The following is a 15,376-nucleotide window of genomic DNA, read 5'->3' on the forward strand; positions in this document are numbered from 1 at the left end:
CTTTGTTTGATTCGTGACATTATGGACTCTCTACTCTTGTTTTTTCTGCTTTATTAGATGAACATGTGGCACATGTCGAAGTTCTTAGCCAAACACCATCTCTACGCTAAAGCTGAGAAATGTTTGTTTCATCAAGAGCAGGTGGACTTCCTTGGTTATGTGATCAGTAGTTCGGGAATAGAGAAGGACCACAGTATGGTGCATGTGATTCTCCAGTGGAAGAAAAGGTACAATCAAAAATCTCTGCAACGGTTACTGGGTTTAGCAAACCTTTACTGTCGTTTGATCCCGCATTGCTTGTAAGTTGAATTGACTTATTTATTGAGTTGTAATCCACCTTTTGTGTGGACTCCAGGCTCTGATCAGGCCTTTGAGGAAATTAAGAGGGCTTTTGTAACTGCACCCGTTTTGAAACATCCTGATGAGGAACAGCAGTACATCGTCGAAGCCGATGCTTCCAATTCAGCTATTGATGCAGTACTGTGACAAATGGATCCAGTCTCTGGTGTTGAACACTCGGTGGCTGACTGCAAATTGACCTCAAGTGAGTGGAATTGCACTGCAATTGAGAAGGAACATTTGGCCATCAAATCAGCCTTTGACGAATGGAAGCATCATCTTCTGGGGGGGTTGTTTTTCTTTGGAGGTACGCACTGATCATGGAAACCTGCAGTATCTACATTCTCTTCATTGTCGGAATGCCAGACAAGCATGATGGGCCTTTTCTTTTCGTACTTTGATTTTTCAATCACCTACATTCCTGGTACCCAGAACAAGAAGGCAAATGTTCTGTCCCTGTCTTTGGGAGAACTGGATGTACCCATCGGTAAAGATATCTGCGTGTCGCCTATGCATTTCTTGTGCACCCTATGCCCTCTATGGAACTTCCTACTGGAAACCATGAAGCATCCATTGCGTCGTTGTGCTTTGTTGCAAAGACCCGGGTTTAGTGTAAAGGATCGCTGTTGTTTTATATTGGTTGTCTGTACAGGCCAACCCAAAGTCTTTGTGGGGCAGTGCTCGAAAGTTTCCATGATGCCAGGCTCAGTAGACTCTGAGGAATTAAAACAACAAAAGAACTCGTATGACTTGAATTTCGGAGACCAGGGTGGTCCGGTGCAGGACTATGTCAATTCCTGTCCAGTCTGTACCCAGATGAAGACCAGCCACAAGAAACCGTAGGGTTGGTACACCCGACCCGTGGCATACCATAGCCATTGTTGAGTTGCCTCCTTCAAATGGAAATACATGTATCATGGTGGTTACAGACTGCTTTACTAAGATGGCACACTTCATCCCCTTTCCAAAGAGTCCGACTCCGCTACAGATGACGCGTACCTTTTCTCTGTGAGATTTACCTTCTTCATGGTTTGCCTGAGAAGATCCTCTCGGATCGAGGATCACAGTATATCTCATTGTTCTGGACACAACTATGTCTCCAGATAGGAGAGTAGCGAGCCATGAGTTCTGGATACCACTCACAGACTAACGGTCAAACCGAGCGTACCAACCAGGCATTGGAGATGTATCTATGGTGCTACTTCAACAATGCAGCTCAAGACAACTGGAGTGACTACTTGGACATGCCAGAGGTGGCCTACAACTCTTGTCATTCTGCTACCTTTCCTTTGCTCTTCTGGTATTCATCCGAAGGTGTTGCCTTGTCGTCCAGTTCTACATAGCACAGTACCAACCGCCGACCAGATGGTTCTCCAGATCCAGGCTCAACCTCATTTGGCGTTGGACATGCTGGTCAAGACATTGGAGTAGATGAAGGCGCAGGCGGATAGAAGGCGATCATCTGAACCAGAGTATGCGGTTGATGATATGGTCTGGCCCTTGTCTTGCCCCCTTGCTGCGTGATGGCCCCTCTGAATTCAAGGTTCAGGAGATCTGTGATTCCCGGATCTGGCGTGGTGGCCTTGAAATCCTTGTGGATTGGATGGGTTATCCTGCTTGTGATCGCACATGGGAACCCCATTCATGCCTGGTTCAGGAGTTCTAGCCCTGCCACCCTTTCAAACCTGGGGCCCAGGGCCTTCCTTCGAGTGGTCATGTTGTTATGCCACTTACCCGGCTCTGTGGTGCCGGTTCCTGTCTGCCCTCCGGTAGGCTCTACCCATGCTGGAGGTGGCATCAGGAACGCTCGACATGGCCACCGACGGGGATGGGTGCTATCATTTATTGGTGCATCCCCACTCCTTGGATCTGTCCCTTGGTTGCTCCCTTGTCATTCCGAGCATCTCCCTTGATTGCAGTCCTTACTCCGATTCTCTTTTGTCCTGTTTTTTCCTTCCTGTTCTCTTTTCCTTCTTGCCCTGGTCTTCTCTTGTCCTTCCTTTTGCCTTGCTTCTTGTGCCTTTGCCCTGAAGTCTCCAACAACCTGACGAGCTGTTTCATTGCCTTGACTCTGCGGTCTTCACCTTCAAACAATCTGTTCCATCACTGTGGCCAGTGGATCCCTTCGTCATTGTGCTTGCTGGTGATACTCCTGAACTCTGACCTCCGTATGTCCTTCCCTGTCAGTGCTTGCACTGTCCTTGCACCGTGTAAATCAGGGAAGGTCCGTCCTATGGTGTGTGTGGGGAGCTGATCCAGCGTGCATTGGGGTGTTGGGTTGGTGTCCCTCCTCACCTTGTCATCTGAACATCCGGAATCTACCTTGTGGCATACTGGCTTCACTGTCTCTTCAGCAACAAAAGAAAGCAAGTACGCAGCCCAAACGAGACGCTGTAGGGGTGGCATGGTATCACAAGTATAACACTGACTCATTCTTGGAGTTTGGAAAAACTCCTACTTTGCCCGATAGCTATGATGGAAGTAGTGTCTACCATCAAATAATAAAGAAAACACAGTGTTAATCAGACTATGTCAAATCAAAATGGCCTATACTAAATAAGAACAAAAAAAACAATGCCTGCCCAATCTCTTATTCAAAAATTGTGTAAAGGGGAATGTGTATGCAAAGGAAAGTCAGTGTTCTAAAGGATCAAGGTGGCTTGGTCAGCTCTCCTCTCCACGTTGGACAGCACAGAGTAAGGCGGTGCCTGTAGACAGGATGAGGCACTCTGGCTCAGGTAAAAAAAAAAGAAAAAAAGGCAGTTCCAAATGTGGGTCGAGGCCCGCTTGACCTTCCACGTTAAGTGAACTTTTCAGTTTACCAAAAATTATTTCAGAATTTCACATAGGCCTCCCTCGGACCTCCTAAACAAAAAGTACCTGATTCAACGTCATGTAGGACTCCCTCAGTCAGGCTCGGATCTCGCAGTCGCAGCACTTGCAGGGTTTCCCTTCCCCAAGCTTTATTCACATTCGTTAGGGGTTCCCTTCCCCATGCTTTATTCACGTTCCATGTCTCCCTCGGTCAGGCTCGGACCTTTCACTGATGTCGAAGACTTTCGCCTGTGCAAGGCATTTTCCATAGACATCCGCAGGACCACTTCGACTTTCACTATCTCTCCCTTATGGTATTTGCCCCATTGTCTCTTGGTTGTGGTAGTTTCACAACACAAACAGGTTCTCAATCACCTGTTAACTTCCCCTTTCGACAGTATTAATCTTGACCATTGCGCATTTCAGTTTGTTCACTTTATCGCTTTTTAACAAGACATCAAACATTTCGCGGAGACTTTCGAGTGGGCCATTTCCTGTGGGCTATTTCCTTTCACCGGACCACTCTGCTACTCTATCACTTGCTTCACAGTTTTCAGCACAGACAAGGCAGCACACTCGAGCTTAACACGTTCTCTGGCTTCTCTAGCATGGGGATGCAGTTCAAAACCTCAACATCAGGGTCTTCTGTACCAAAGTCTCTTTGCCATTCAGTCTGTTATTTCAGAGGGCCTGATGCAACAGGACAAACATTAAAGTTCCTTTCTAACTTCTCTCACATGATTTACTGTTCACCCTGGATCCCCTTCTGCCAGGCTCAGACCCACTTTGACACAAAATCTTCTATTGGTCTCCCTCCGCCGGGACCAAATTGATCTACTTTTTCAAACTTTCTCTATTTCGTCCAAATTGAACACTTTGGACTGCGCTTGTTATTGCTTGACCCGTCGCAGGACCACTTCGATTCACAATTACTCGTTTTCTTCTTGATATAACCTTTTCGTCACTATCACTTTTGGCACTTTTCAGAGTGGATACCTTATAGAGACCTTCGATTGAAGAGGCCTTCAGGTTTTTCACACCTCCCCCTAGCCCCATTGTACATTTTCAGATGTTTGTTGATGCTTTTCTACCCAACTCCCTTTTCTCTTACTCACTCACCTTTTCCCCTTTACTTTACCCTCCACTTACTTACTACCCCAGCCCGGGGCACCATAAGTGTTAGGCAGAAACCTGTGCAGTTCCCTTAGGGACCACTGCAAAAGGCTTAAGACTACAGGTGTTGGCAGTAAACCCAATTGGTAGCAGTCTGTACCACCCAGATGTACCTGGTAGCTGTGGCTGAGCAGCTTCTTTCAAGAAGAGTTAGACAGTATATAGAGTATACAAGATAGGTACCAAAATACAGTAGTACAAACAAACACTGACCAGAGCTTGGGTATAAAAGTATATAATTATTACCGAGTCCTGGCAAAAAGACCCAACCGGGGAATAAATATTAAATAAATAACCCGGCGGTATTTTTAACATTGCACCAAAAAGTGGTGCGTTTAAAATGAATGGGAAAATCCCATAGGAAATATTCCGGTGGAATATTTCGCGTGGTAACCACTGCCACCAGCCAGAAACTCGACGAGGGGGGACTGCACAGTGCCCCCTCAAAAAACAGGCACAGGGGCAATCTAATTACCCCTACCAGTTCTTCCACAATAGGATGGCTTGTACTGGTTCTGTTCCCAATTTAAGACTAGTAAAGTCAATGGAGACTTTGCATGCCCTGGGAGACAGTAGTCAGTCCCAGGGTATGGAATCTATGTTTGGGGGTCACTATGACACCCCTGTGTTATTGCACTGAGGGTGCTGTGTAACACACTTACCCAAATACATGAAACCCTATGGAGTAAAAGACCCCATAGCCCATAAAACACATTACAAAGTCAAAGGATATCTCAAATCATGTCTAAGAGTGGGAGAAAAAGAGTCTCACTCTTAGCAGGAGAAAAAAATAAACCCCAAAAATCCAGCAAAGCTGCTGGGGGACTCGCTAGGATTGGGAAATTAGCCTTAACAGAGAATTCTCCCCAACAATAAGCACTCTCGCAACGCTGTGCTCTAAGACCATTACTGCTGGATGGGTGCTGTATAAATGATTACTAATATAATATTTGAACCCTTTAATCCATAGGTTTACAAGTATAAAATGTTGCCCATAGTTTGTGAATAATGTCACAAACGGGTTTCCCTGTTTGGATATATTCTGCACATTTAACACAATTACCTTTGCTTCTCATTCATTGCCTTACGCTGAGGTCAATTACTCGGTAATAGAGAAGGAAGTGTTGGCTGCTGAACACTATAGTCATTTTGTGTAGTTCTTTGTTTATTGCCACAAACTGGTAAACATGGCTTCATTTGTATGAAAACCCATGCAGTGGTTAACGTTTTCAAATGCTCATTGTAATAACTTTGACCACTAACACCTTTACTCAAATTGCTTTCGTAAAAATGTAAAAACCATTACATTGTCGGAAAGAAAGATTGGAGCTACAGACCTATTCACACTTACTGTTTCACCAAAACAACTTTAATACAATTGCTATTGTAAGCAGTCATTCATCCATGGAAACCAGACAGAAAAGCGTGCAAGAGAAAACAAAAGTAAAAGAAAAGCTAATAATGTCTTTCAATTCAACACCAACATGTTATTCCCTTTTTTATATAATGTTGTTTATTTTCTTTAGCGTTTGTCTGGCCACAAAACCTGTCAGGGTGGCCGAGACCCCTTCATTTGACTTCATTTTCTGTTTTGTAATGCTTTCTGTGTATGTTCAACCATGTAGAAGGTTCTGCGGCTTTAGCGAAGATGGAAAATTCAGAATTGTGTACAACAAGGTTAAGCAACTCGGCCTAAACCGTTAAATCTAGTGATCAAGGCAATGATAAAACCGCAAGAAGAGATGTAAACGTTTCACTGACTTTGTGCAATTCTGCATTTGCAAGGTCACATTGGTTTAGTGTCATAGAGATTGGTTACATCGGGCAATTTCTTTGTTGTTTTTACATTTCCATTGCAGAGATTTAATCACCAGGAGGCCTTTAATTCCTGCTTATGCTTTAGAAGATCCTGGATAGCTGAACACTAACCGATACCCGTTTGACTGTCCAGACCAACTGGTTCCATATAAACGCATGCATGTACCATGGGTCTGTGCGGTCACTCTTGACTTTCTATTAGCCGCTAGACAACCTGGAGTTTGCGCACTAACATTCTCTTGCTGTTTTTGGTGTATCTAATTGTGATAAGTTAGTACATCTGTCTTTTCATCTACAGCCTGAAAAATGGCCGTGAGCTTCGAGGAGTTCTCTGTGCCTCCAGGCTCAGAGCTAGCACTGCCACCTCTCTTTGGAGGGAACATCCTGGAGAGTGAGCTGGAGACTGAGGTAGAATTTGTGGATGGCGGTATGAGCGGTGACAATCTTCAAGACGAGGAGGAGGAGGAAGAAACCCTGCAGCGGCAGAGGGAGATGCACAAGAGGAAATACCTCGCTCTGAGCCGGCGTTGTAAGGAAATAGAGCAGGTGAGCAATACACAAGGGAAAGTGCCACGCATGCATTTCAATTTAGGTACTCTGATGCAGAAATCTTTACGCAAAAGCAACTACTGTTGGCCATAAACAAAACCAAGCAATTGTGAAATAGACCATTATTTCAGCACCTTCAGGATCTCAAGTCATCATAGCCTCGAGGCCTGCGGGCTTTTCGTGCGCTTTACAAACAAATAAATAGGCTATGGCCTGATTGTCAGATTGGAAGGTCCTAGAAATATTGAGTGTAGTGTATCAATTGCATATGTTTTTCCCTTCATTGAGTGATTTATCTGGAGGAAGTGGGACTTTGAAGGCAATCATGACACTATGCTCAATCCCTCTTCCTTCATACTAATTGAAATTTTAAAATAAAAAGCTTCAAATCGTGGGGAATGATGCATCATAAATAACCAGACAAGATTTTCAGATATCAAGGTACTTGATGAGTCTTTGAGCAATCTATAGAGCTTTTGTGCTTCTCCTGATGGATGCAGAAGGCATGTGAGAGTTTTGCTGATACATTATGGAGGGACGTGTCTCTGAAAAGCCACCAACACTATCTTGGCCCTTCCGTCTTCAACTTGTATGCCCCCTGCATGGGGATCACCCCTACCCAAAAAATAATTCCAGAATACAGAAAAAACTCTACAGGTTTGTTTGTTTGTTACTACAGTCCTCCAGTTGTACTTTCTTGGAGTAGGGTTATTGTGCTGTTTTATTGTGCTGTTTTCCTATCTGAAGAATGGATGGTCTTGGTATGTTTTTTTAGGGAATCGGCAGTAAAAAGTCATTCTGTTTGTGGTATTAATGAAGGGATGCCATTGAAAAAAGGAAATATGAAAATGGTGGAAAAAGATCATTAATACTCTCTGCCTTAAAGATGTGCATGCCATATATATAATATACTATAAAAGTGGGCTTTTTAAAAATAACTTCTGGCCGTCTCTGCCTCTTGATTTGAGGTGGTGGTAGAAAGTTGTCCTTGGGCTGCCATTTTTCATTGCCACCATGGCATTGTTGGCCCTCCTGGTTAGGGTATTGAAAATGTTAATCAGAATTCAAATTTAGAAACGAATAAGACCAATTTTAATTAACTTGTGGCAATCTGATTTGGACAACTATGTAACTCACTATAGTAGCACATCCAAAACTCTTAGAATGAAGTCTTTCTTTAGGAGCATGTTGATACAGTCATTAATGGGCAGTCAGTTTGTGCCAGTGCCGTAGCTACAGAGGTCGGCACATCAAGCGAACAGTCATTGTTTCCCATGCACTGAATTATTGCTACAGAGTCTGGATCAACCCTATTATCGATTTTTCTTTTTTTATTTTCTTTTTTTAATTTATTTTTAAATTTATTAATTTTTTTCTTTTTCTTTTTTTGGCTAATCTATCTTGATTTCCCCTTGCCAGAACTGACAAAGTGCTGTTTGGGCATGCAGTGAATATATGTAACACGAGGGGGGAGGGGCGCTAGTGAGCACAGCTGAGATGGCTGTGAGCTCTTATGCACATAGACAGATTCACTGATTAAGTCTACACCGCAGAGGCAGTGTCATGCAGGAGAACACCCCCGCCTCCTATAAGGTGAAGTTATGAGTTAATCAGGGCTGGGAAAGTGAAGTTCAGCATGATCCGCAGAGGCCCCTGTATATGAGTGCTCAGAGGCGAGGGAGGAGCTGCCTCTGGGTGCAGGAACCCAGTGTGTCCCGAACTTAGTAGGGAAGCAATGCTGTGCAAAGCAGGAAACTCAAGTGCAGCCTGACAACGAGTGGGAGTCCTGGCCAATGTAGGGGATGACCTGCAGGACCCCAGGTGCTGACGCGGGCTGTGCCGTGAGGTCTGGTGACATACTCCTTGCTGGAGTGCACCGGGCACAGGTTTTCACGGAACAGCAGCTGGTGGCACTTGGAGTATTGGTGGCCTGTCCTTGTGGTTCCCTGGAGGACCCAACATCCCTGAGGGATGGAGTTACGATCCGTGGAGTGGGGAGGCGGCGGAACCTGCTCTCCAAGGCAGCTAATGACCTACACCCCTCGTTGGGGTGGAGAGGGGGAGCTGTGTCGTGGAGCGCGCTGGGGGCCGACTGCTGGGTGGAGTGACGGAGAAGGTACCGGGTGCCCCAGTTGTGCTGTTTAGCGGGGGAGCAGACTCCCCTGGCACCGGCCTCTTTCGGCCGGGTGGTGAGGCCCACGGCTCTGACACGCATTCAGACTATTATAACAACAGAGGCGCTGTGCTGCGGGGGTCCTGCCCACTGGCAAAGTTTCGGTTTGCGTATCCGGACTGGAGAGATGGTGAACAACGGACCTGCAGGCATGGGGAAGTCTTGGCAATGCGAAACGCCCACCGCTGTTACAAGTAATCTGGCGAGGGAAGGGAGGAACATGTCTCAGTGGCTCTACAACGCTGTTGCCGGTAGCACTGCTTGACAGTGCTTTAAAGAATATCTCACAACAGAAAATCTGCATGAGAAGCGTGAGGGCCCACCAGATCCCGACCCTGCTCAATGACTAGGGTTGTTCATGTCCGCTGAAGTAAAATGAAATACCAGACCTGTGGGGGCAATGAAACAACGCAGGCTCGGACCCGGCAACTACACAGGCCATCCTTGTACGGCGTGCACCGCTCACTTACAAGATCGAACGGTGCCCTGCTGAGGAGGAGAAATGGATGCCTTTCCCCTTCAGCAAAAGCACGGTCCTGCACTACTGGTGGTGAGGACAACAATCTAAGGAGCTGTTGGGGCAGGGAACCGCCTACAGAACACAGTGGGCAGGCGCAGAACTCTATGAATTGAGGGGGGATAAAAGGAGACCTACCCTGACAGTCTCTACAGCCATTACAGACCACAATATCTGAATTCCGGAACACCCAATAACATTGAACACCTGCATAAACAGGGAGCAGTTTCAGATCCTGGTCTGCTTCGAGACTGGGTCTGAATGGAGAATGCTGGAGTGAGACAAACCACCAGATAGGTGGGCACAGTGGATGCAATACCAGTCTATTAACGTGGGACCCTATTATCCACAGAGAGCCCTTGCTACTGCTGCACCAAAGGAGACACTCCGAACTGAAGGGTAGAGAAAGGAGAACATAACTTAACGATCCTTAAAGGCAGTTACAGATCATACTATCTGAGTCAAGCGACATCTAATAATGTTGGACATCTGAATCAACAAGGGGCTGTGCCAGATCCTGATCTACCATGACGCAGGGTCTGTATAGAGAAGGTGAGAGTGGAAGAAGCCGCCAGATGGGTGGAAACGGTGGACACAGTACTAGTTCATTAGTGCAGAACCTATTATCCGCGTGGAGCTCCTTCCTTGGTTATACACAACCAGATAACAAACCTCGGGCATTTCAGGACATTAAGGAAATGTTTAGAGACTATGCTGGTTTGCAGTTGGTTAGATGGGAAAATGGATACTTGCATGCAAGGTCGACCACGTGCAGGTCCGCCTAGACAAGGTAGAGAGGGAAGAGTGTCTACTGTGGAGGACGAATCTACATCAGTGGCCAGAGCGGACGCTTGTGCAGCGGATGCTGAAGGAGCTTGCCGACAAACGGGACGAATTGGAGTCTAGACCAAGAAGGAACAACCTCAGAATTGTCAGAGTTCCGAAGTCGGTGGAGCAGAGAAATATGGAACCCCTTGTGGAGGCGATCCTACGGGAGGGGCTGGGGATGAAGGAGTTCTCGGCTTTGTGTATTGTGGGAGGAGGCCAATTCCAGGTGCACCATTTTAGCCTGCATTTTAAATTATAGAGACCGAGACACCACCCTCTGTAAAGCTCGAGGAAAAAGGGACAGTGACTTTTAGGGAGAGTTCTCTGAAATGTGCTAATTCCTCTCTACCTTAGAGACCCCCAGCTCTTTTTCTGGACTTTAGGACTTTTAATTTCTAACCTGGAGAGAGTGAGACCTTTTTACCACTCTCGTATTTTTCTGAGATTTGGACCCTGTTATTTCTTTTGACTTTGGAGTCTGACAAACTCCATCTTTACATTGTGACACACAGCACCTTCAGTGGCACAGGGAAGTCTTAGATTTCCCAAAGGTTTAAATACCTTCTCTTGGTGAAACTACTGTTTCCAAGAGCAGTGAAGTGAAATTGACTTTACTTACATTTGCGTAACTTTCTAGACCCAGAACACACTATCATGCTGGAGGGGTTACTTAGTATCCCCTTTGTCTAGTTTCTCATGTACCATTTTTGTTACCCTTTCTACAATTAATGGCAGGTGGCAGTGGTTTTATTTTTTACTACCATTGTGTGCTTTTACTGCGGGCTGCAATTGCAGCTGCAGTAAGACACCCATGGGTGCCCATTTTGTCGAAATGGCCCTCGTTTTTTTTTTTGCCATTTCTTGTTGGAAAGGTCCTTCTTGAGATTTACTCTGCGCGCCAAACCAGGTTGTGTCCCTTTGTTCGTTTTGTCTTTGGCGGGATTCACAAGTGAAGCCCGCCTCTGGTTCCAGTATGTCTGGCAGGAAGTGAGGGAGGTGCCCGAAACCCCCCCTGTACTTAATCCCCTTGGTTACAGGAATGCACCCAAAGGTGATTGGCCGGTTGGCTGTCCTCAGAGGACAGCCACCCTGCTGTGTGATGACAGCTAGGCTGGAATGAATGGGAGAAACCTACATATAAGGTGAGGCTTTTTGGCTTGGAAGGCAGTCGACCACTGGACGAAGGAATCCGAAGAAAAACTTGGAAGAGACGCCTGCTGCAACTCCTGGACCGGTGAAGCCCTGCTGCTGTGCTGAAGCTCCAAATTCATTTCGACTAGAGAAGCCCTGCAAGGACGACTTCTCCCCTTGGGTTGGTTGGACCAAACGACCCCAAGTGAACGCATTTGGACATCCTCTTGGAGCTGGCTGTACTTCTGCTGCTGCTGGAACCGAAGTGCCAGGGAAAGGAACACCAAACTGAGTGCATCGATTTTAAGTCAGACCCATGTTTCAGGAGGATCCCCCCGGACTCCATAGAAGTAGGGCTGACCAAGCCTGAGCCACCTCAGAGTGCTGGACCCCAGATGCGCGGAAAGTCCAGAGTGGTATCTGTGAGACCTGAGTGGTGCTATTTGCTATCGACGTGAAGACCTGAAACCGCGAAGGGCTGCTGAATTGAAGTTTGCCCATTGCTGCCGCTGACCTTCAAGTTGTAGTGCTGGAGTCCCCAGACGTCCTCCCTCATGTCCCCACGACTGAGGCCCAGGAACAACAGGATCTGCAGAGCTACACAGGACCAGAAGCCAGCTGGAACCATTTCTTCTAACCAAAGGTACTGTAAAGTTTAAGAGGACTTACCTCTTGTGGTGTAGCCTTACTTGTTCTCAGTTGAGACTTGTCTTGGTTAACCTTGCAGAGTTGCTTGCAGCTTTGCCCCTCACAAGCCTCCCAGCTTGTGACCCTTTAAGTGAATCTTATTTCTACAAACATTTCTAAAATTGTGCAAGAGTTTTACTTCCCTGAAAAGAAGCTCCCCTAGACTTTGCTCAACTAACATTGGCTGTCCTGGCTCCCTGAGAGACTCTTCTTACCGCTGTGTCTTTACCTTTGCCACAGGAAAGGGTTCATATACTTTGCATTGGAGGGTTGAAAAAGTACTTACCAGTTTATGAATTTGTTTTATTCCCCAACTTAACCTTTGCACCAAACTCGGTGTTGCTCTAATTGTACCAGTGATACATCAATGTCCAGTTTCCTAGCTATTTAAGTCACCTGAAGGTTTATGAAGTGTCTGTGTGCCATCCCTAATGGGTATCAATTGATTAGAGAAACTAAGAGTGTGATTTGAAGTATATTTTGAAGTGTTACATGTTTCGCTCCCTTCTGAAGAAGGCTTATATAACTGAATTAATAATTGTTTAATCAGGAAACCTTGAGTGCAAGAGTTTATTTGTATAAGTGTCATTGTGTAAAAGCCCTACTGCTCACATTGACCCCTCTTGAGAGAAGTCTGGCTGCTCAGCCACCCTACCAACCTGTGTAGTACAGACTTGTACCAAAGGTTGGGTTGCCTATTGCCAGGAGGACAAGGTTGCTGTAGTCTCCTAAAAGGTACTGCACACAATATTGCCTAACAGTGACTTACAAAGGAGGCACGATTAAACCCTTTCCGATTTCTTGGACAAAGTACAAGTCTCCAGGAGGACATACATGGAAGTTAAGAAACAAATGCGTGACGGGGGCATTCGCTACACCATGCTGTTTCTGGCCAAGCTGCGAATAGAACATGAGGGGCCAGTGATCTTCTTTCACACCGCGGAGGAGGCCAATGTCGTACTGGAACAGCAACCAAGAAACCCCCAGCAACGAGGGAACAATGGGTGAAAATTCGCCCCGTGACACATATCCTTTAATAACGCACGATGCTTGAGTTTGAATGGGATCAGATCTGAGTGATCGGGTCGTAACCACAAAATCACATAGGTGTGGTGGAGGGCTGGATTCCTGGCTATCCCTCAAGCGAAAGCTCCGGTTTTGTGCAAGGATGGGGTAGGGAGAAAGCTGATGAATTGGGGTGATCAGCAGTGGGGAATGGAGAGGGGGAATCAGGAAATTGACGAGTTGGGGTTGTTGGTGGGGAATCTGGGGGGGAGGGCTCACAACATACTGTCGGTTTAGGGTTGTCGGTGGGGGGGGGGATCGGTACGAGTACTACATCACACAAGGAACGCGCATAACTCGTGCATTACAACCGAGGGGGGCACTGGAGGGATAGGCCATCTGAAAGTTAAATCCTCTGGAGATATGTGCTTGATCAATGGCACCACTTGGTTTTATCACCTGGCATGTCAGAGGGTTAAGTTGCCCGTCAAAAAGCCGGAAGGTCCTGCTGTATATGCAGCGCCATCAGGTGGGGATTGCCTTTTTACAGGAGACCCATTTAACACCAGAAGTGTAGTCCAAATTTGGAAGGAGCTGGGGCTGTCATAGATGCTTCTCAACGTACTCCTCACATGCAAGGGGAGTGAGCACCCTCATAAAGAGCTCTGTTGTTTAAACCAGGATACGGTAGATACACTGGATTGGATGGAACAGCAGTTGGGGAAGTGATAACCAGGGGAGGTAATTTGGGCTGGCGACTTCAACGCGGCTATGAACCCTGCACACGACCGAACGGGGGATGACCGCCGCCCGGGGCCAGAGGGACAAGTAAACTACAGGGCATGAGCGTCACATGGGAGATTAAAGATGTGTGGAGGGTTAGAAGCCAGACCATACAGCAATACACGCATCACTCCGCACCCCGTAACTCATCACGGCTAGATTTATTTTCTAACATCAAAATCGCTGCTGGAACTGGTCAGAGGTGGTAATCATTGCCCGTACACTGTAGACTTGGCCCCTGTGCTACTGAGTGTTGAACTATCGGCCGTGTGAGGGAGAAGCTCCCATGGAGATTTAAAAGTGAAGGTCTCATGGACACAGTGTTTCGGGAGGGCTGAACGGTTGCCATAGACACCTTTTTATAAAATTAATGTGGGCTCGCTGAGGTCCGCAGGGTCATTGTGGGAATGTTTCAAATGTGTGATCAGAGGGGAGTGCCTATCCAGGGAATCGGGGATTCTAAAGCAAATCAGAAGAATCTGCTAAGGAAAGTAATATACACGAGCAAACCACTGCTCCCACCCATCATGCCAAGAACAAGCCGAGATTCTGCAACAACTGCAGTAATTCCAGGAGTTGGCACAAAGGAAGCCAAATACATGTGGGAAGACAGCAATACGACAGTATGGGGAGGGGCAGACTCACTGCAGGACTCTGGCAAGGGCAACGAACTGGATCACCTTGGGGGGCAGAATCCCAGCGATAGTGGATGAACAAGGGGTGGATCGATTGGCGGACAAGGAGATAATCCAGCAATTTCTTGGGCTCTATGATCGATTTATATTCTTCCCAAATCCGGGCTTCCCAATCGGAGATGGACACATATCTGGTTCAGGTAGTCCTACATTGGTGCACGGATGAACAAAGGGAATGGCTGGGCTGCCATCTGACATTAGCAGAGGTGTGGAGTGCTACTATTTCCCTACCCACCGGGAAATCTCTGGCACCCAAAGGGTTCACGTTGGAATTTTACAAACATTATGCTGATGGACTTTCCCCTTAGCTCCTACCGATGAATCAGCACAGCCTAGAAGGGGGCAGTTTGCCAGAATCTTTGAGGGAGGCAATGGTAGTGGTACTACTAAAGTCGGACAAGCCCAGCAATGATTGCGCCTCTTACTGCCCGATATCGCTCATCAATCTCAACCACATTTTAGCAAAAATCCTGGTGTCCCGATTGTCACCTCTGATGCCAACAATGGGGAGTGCAAATCAGGTGGGCTTCATACCAGGGCATTACACCTCATATGGACTCAGGAGGATGTTTGGGCTGATCACAGTGGTGCAGCAGGAGGACTCCGTAGTGGCAGCCCTGCTTGACGCCACCAAAGCATTTGATTCGGTTAAATGGCCGTTCCTATTCTCTGTGCTGCACCGTATGGGGATGTGGGAGCAGTTCATAGCCAGGGTGTCCTTATTATACACATGCCCAGTAGCCAAGGTAAGCGTGAATGGCCAACTAACAGACTATAGCACTGGATAGGAGGATATGGCAGGGGTGCCACTTCTCCCCCTTGTTGTTCGCCCTGGCTATAGAACTGGCAGAAAGAATAAGACAA

The 15,376-nt window shown here is 46.7% G+C and overlaps 1 protein-coding gene across 2 annotated transcripts in view; it reads left to right on the forward strand.

Moving 5' to 3' along the window:
- TFPT (TCF3 fusion partner) overlaps positions 1 to 15,376 on the forward strand; it is a 310,340-nt gene that overhangs the window by 31,961 nt on the left and 263,003 nt on the right. For both annotated transcript variants that reach the window (XM_069637997.1, XM_069638007.1), the window contains one exon: positions 6,443 to 6,690. In XM_069637997.1, coding sequence (XP_069494098.1) covers positions 6,451 to 6,690 — 240 coding nt within the window. In that variant the 5' untranslated portion in view covers positions 6,443 to 6,450. The remainder of the gene's footprint in view (positions 1 to 6,442; positions 6,691 to 15,376) is intronic.

This window comes from Ambystoma mexicanum, chromosome 1q, assembly GCF_040938575.1.
Source record: "Ambystoma mexicanum isolate Mex_15411 chromosome 1q, UKY_AmexF1_1, whole genome shotgun sequence".
NCBI classification, from domain to species: Eukaryota; Metazoa; Chordata; class Amphibia; order Caudata; family Ambystomatidae; genus Ambystoma; species Ambystoma mexicanum.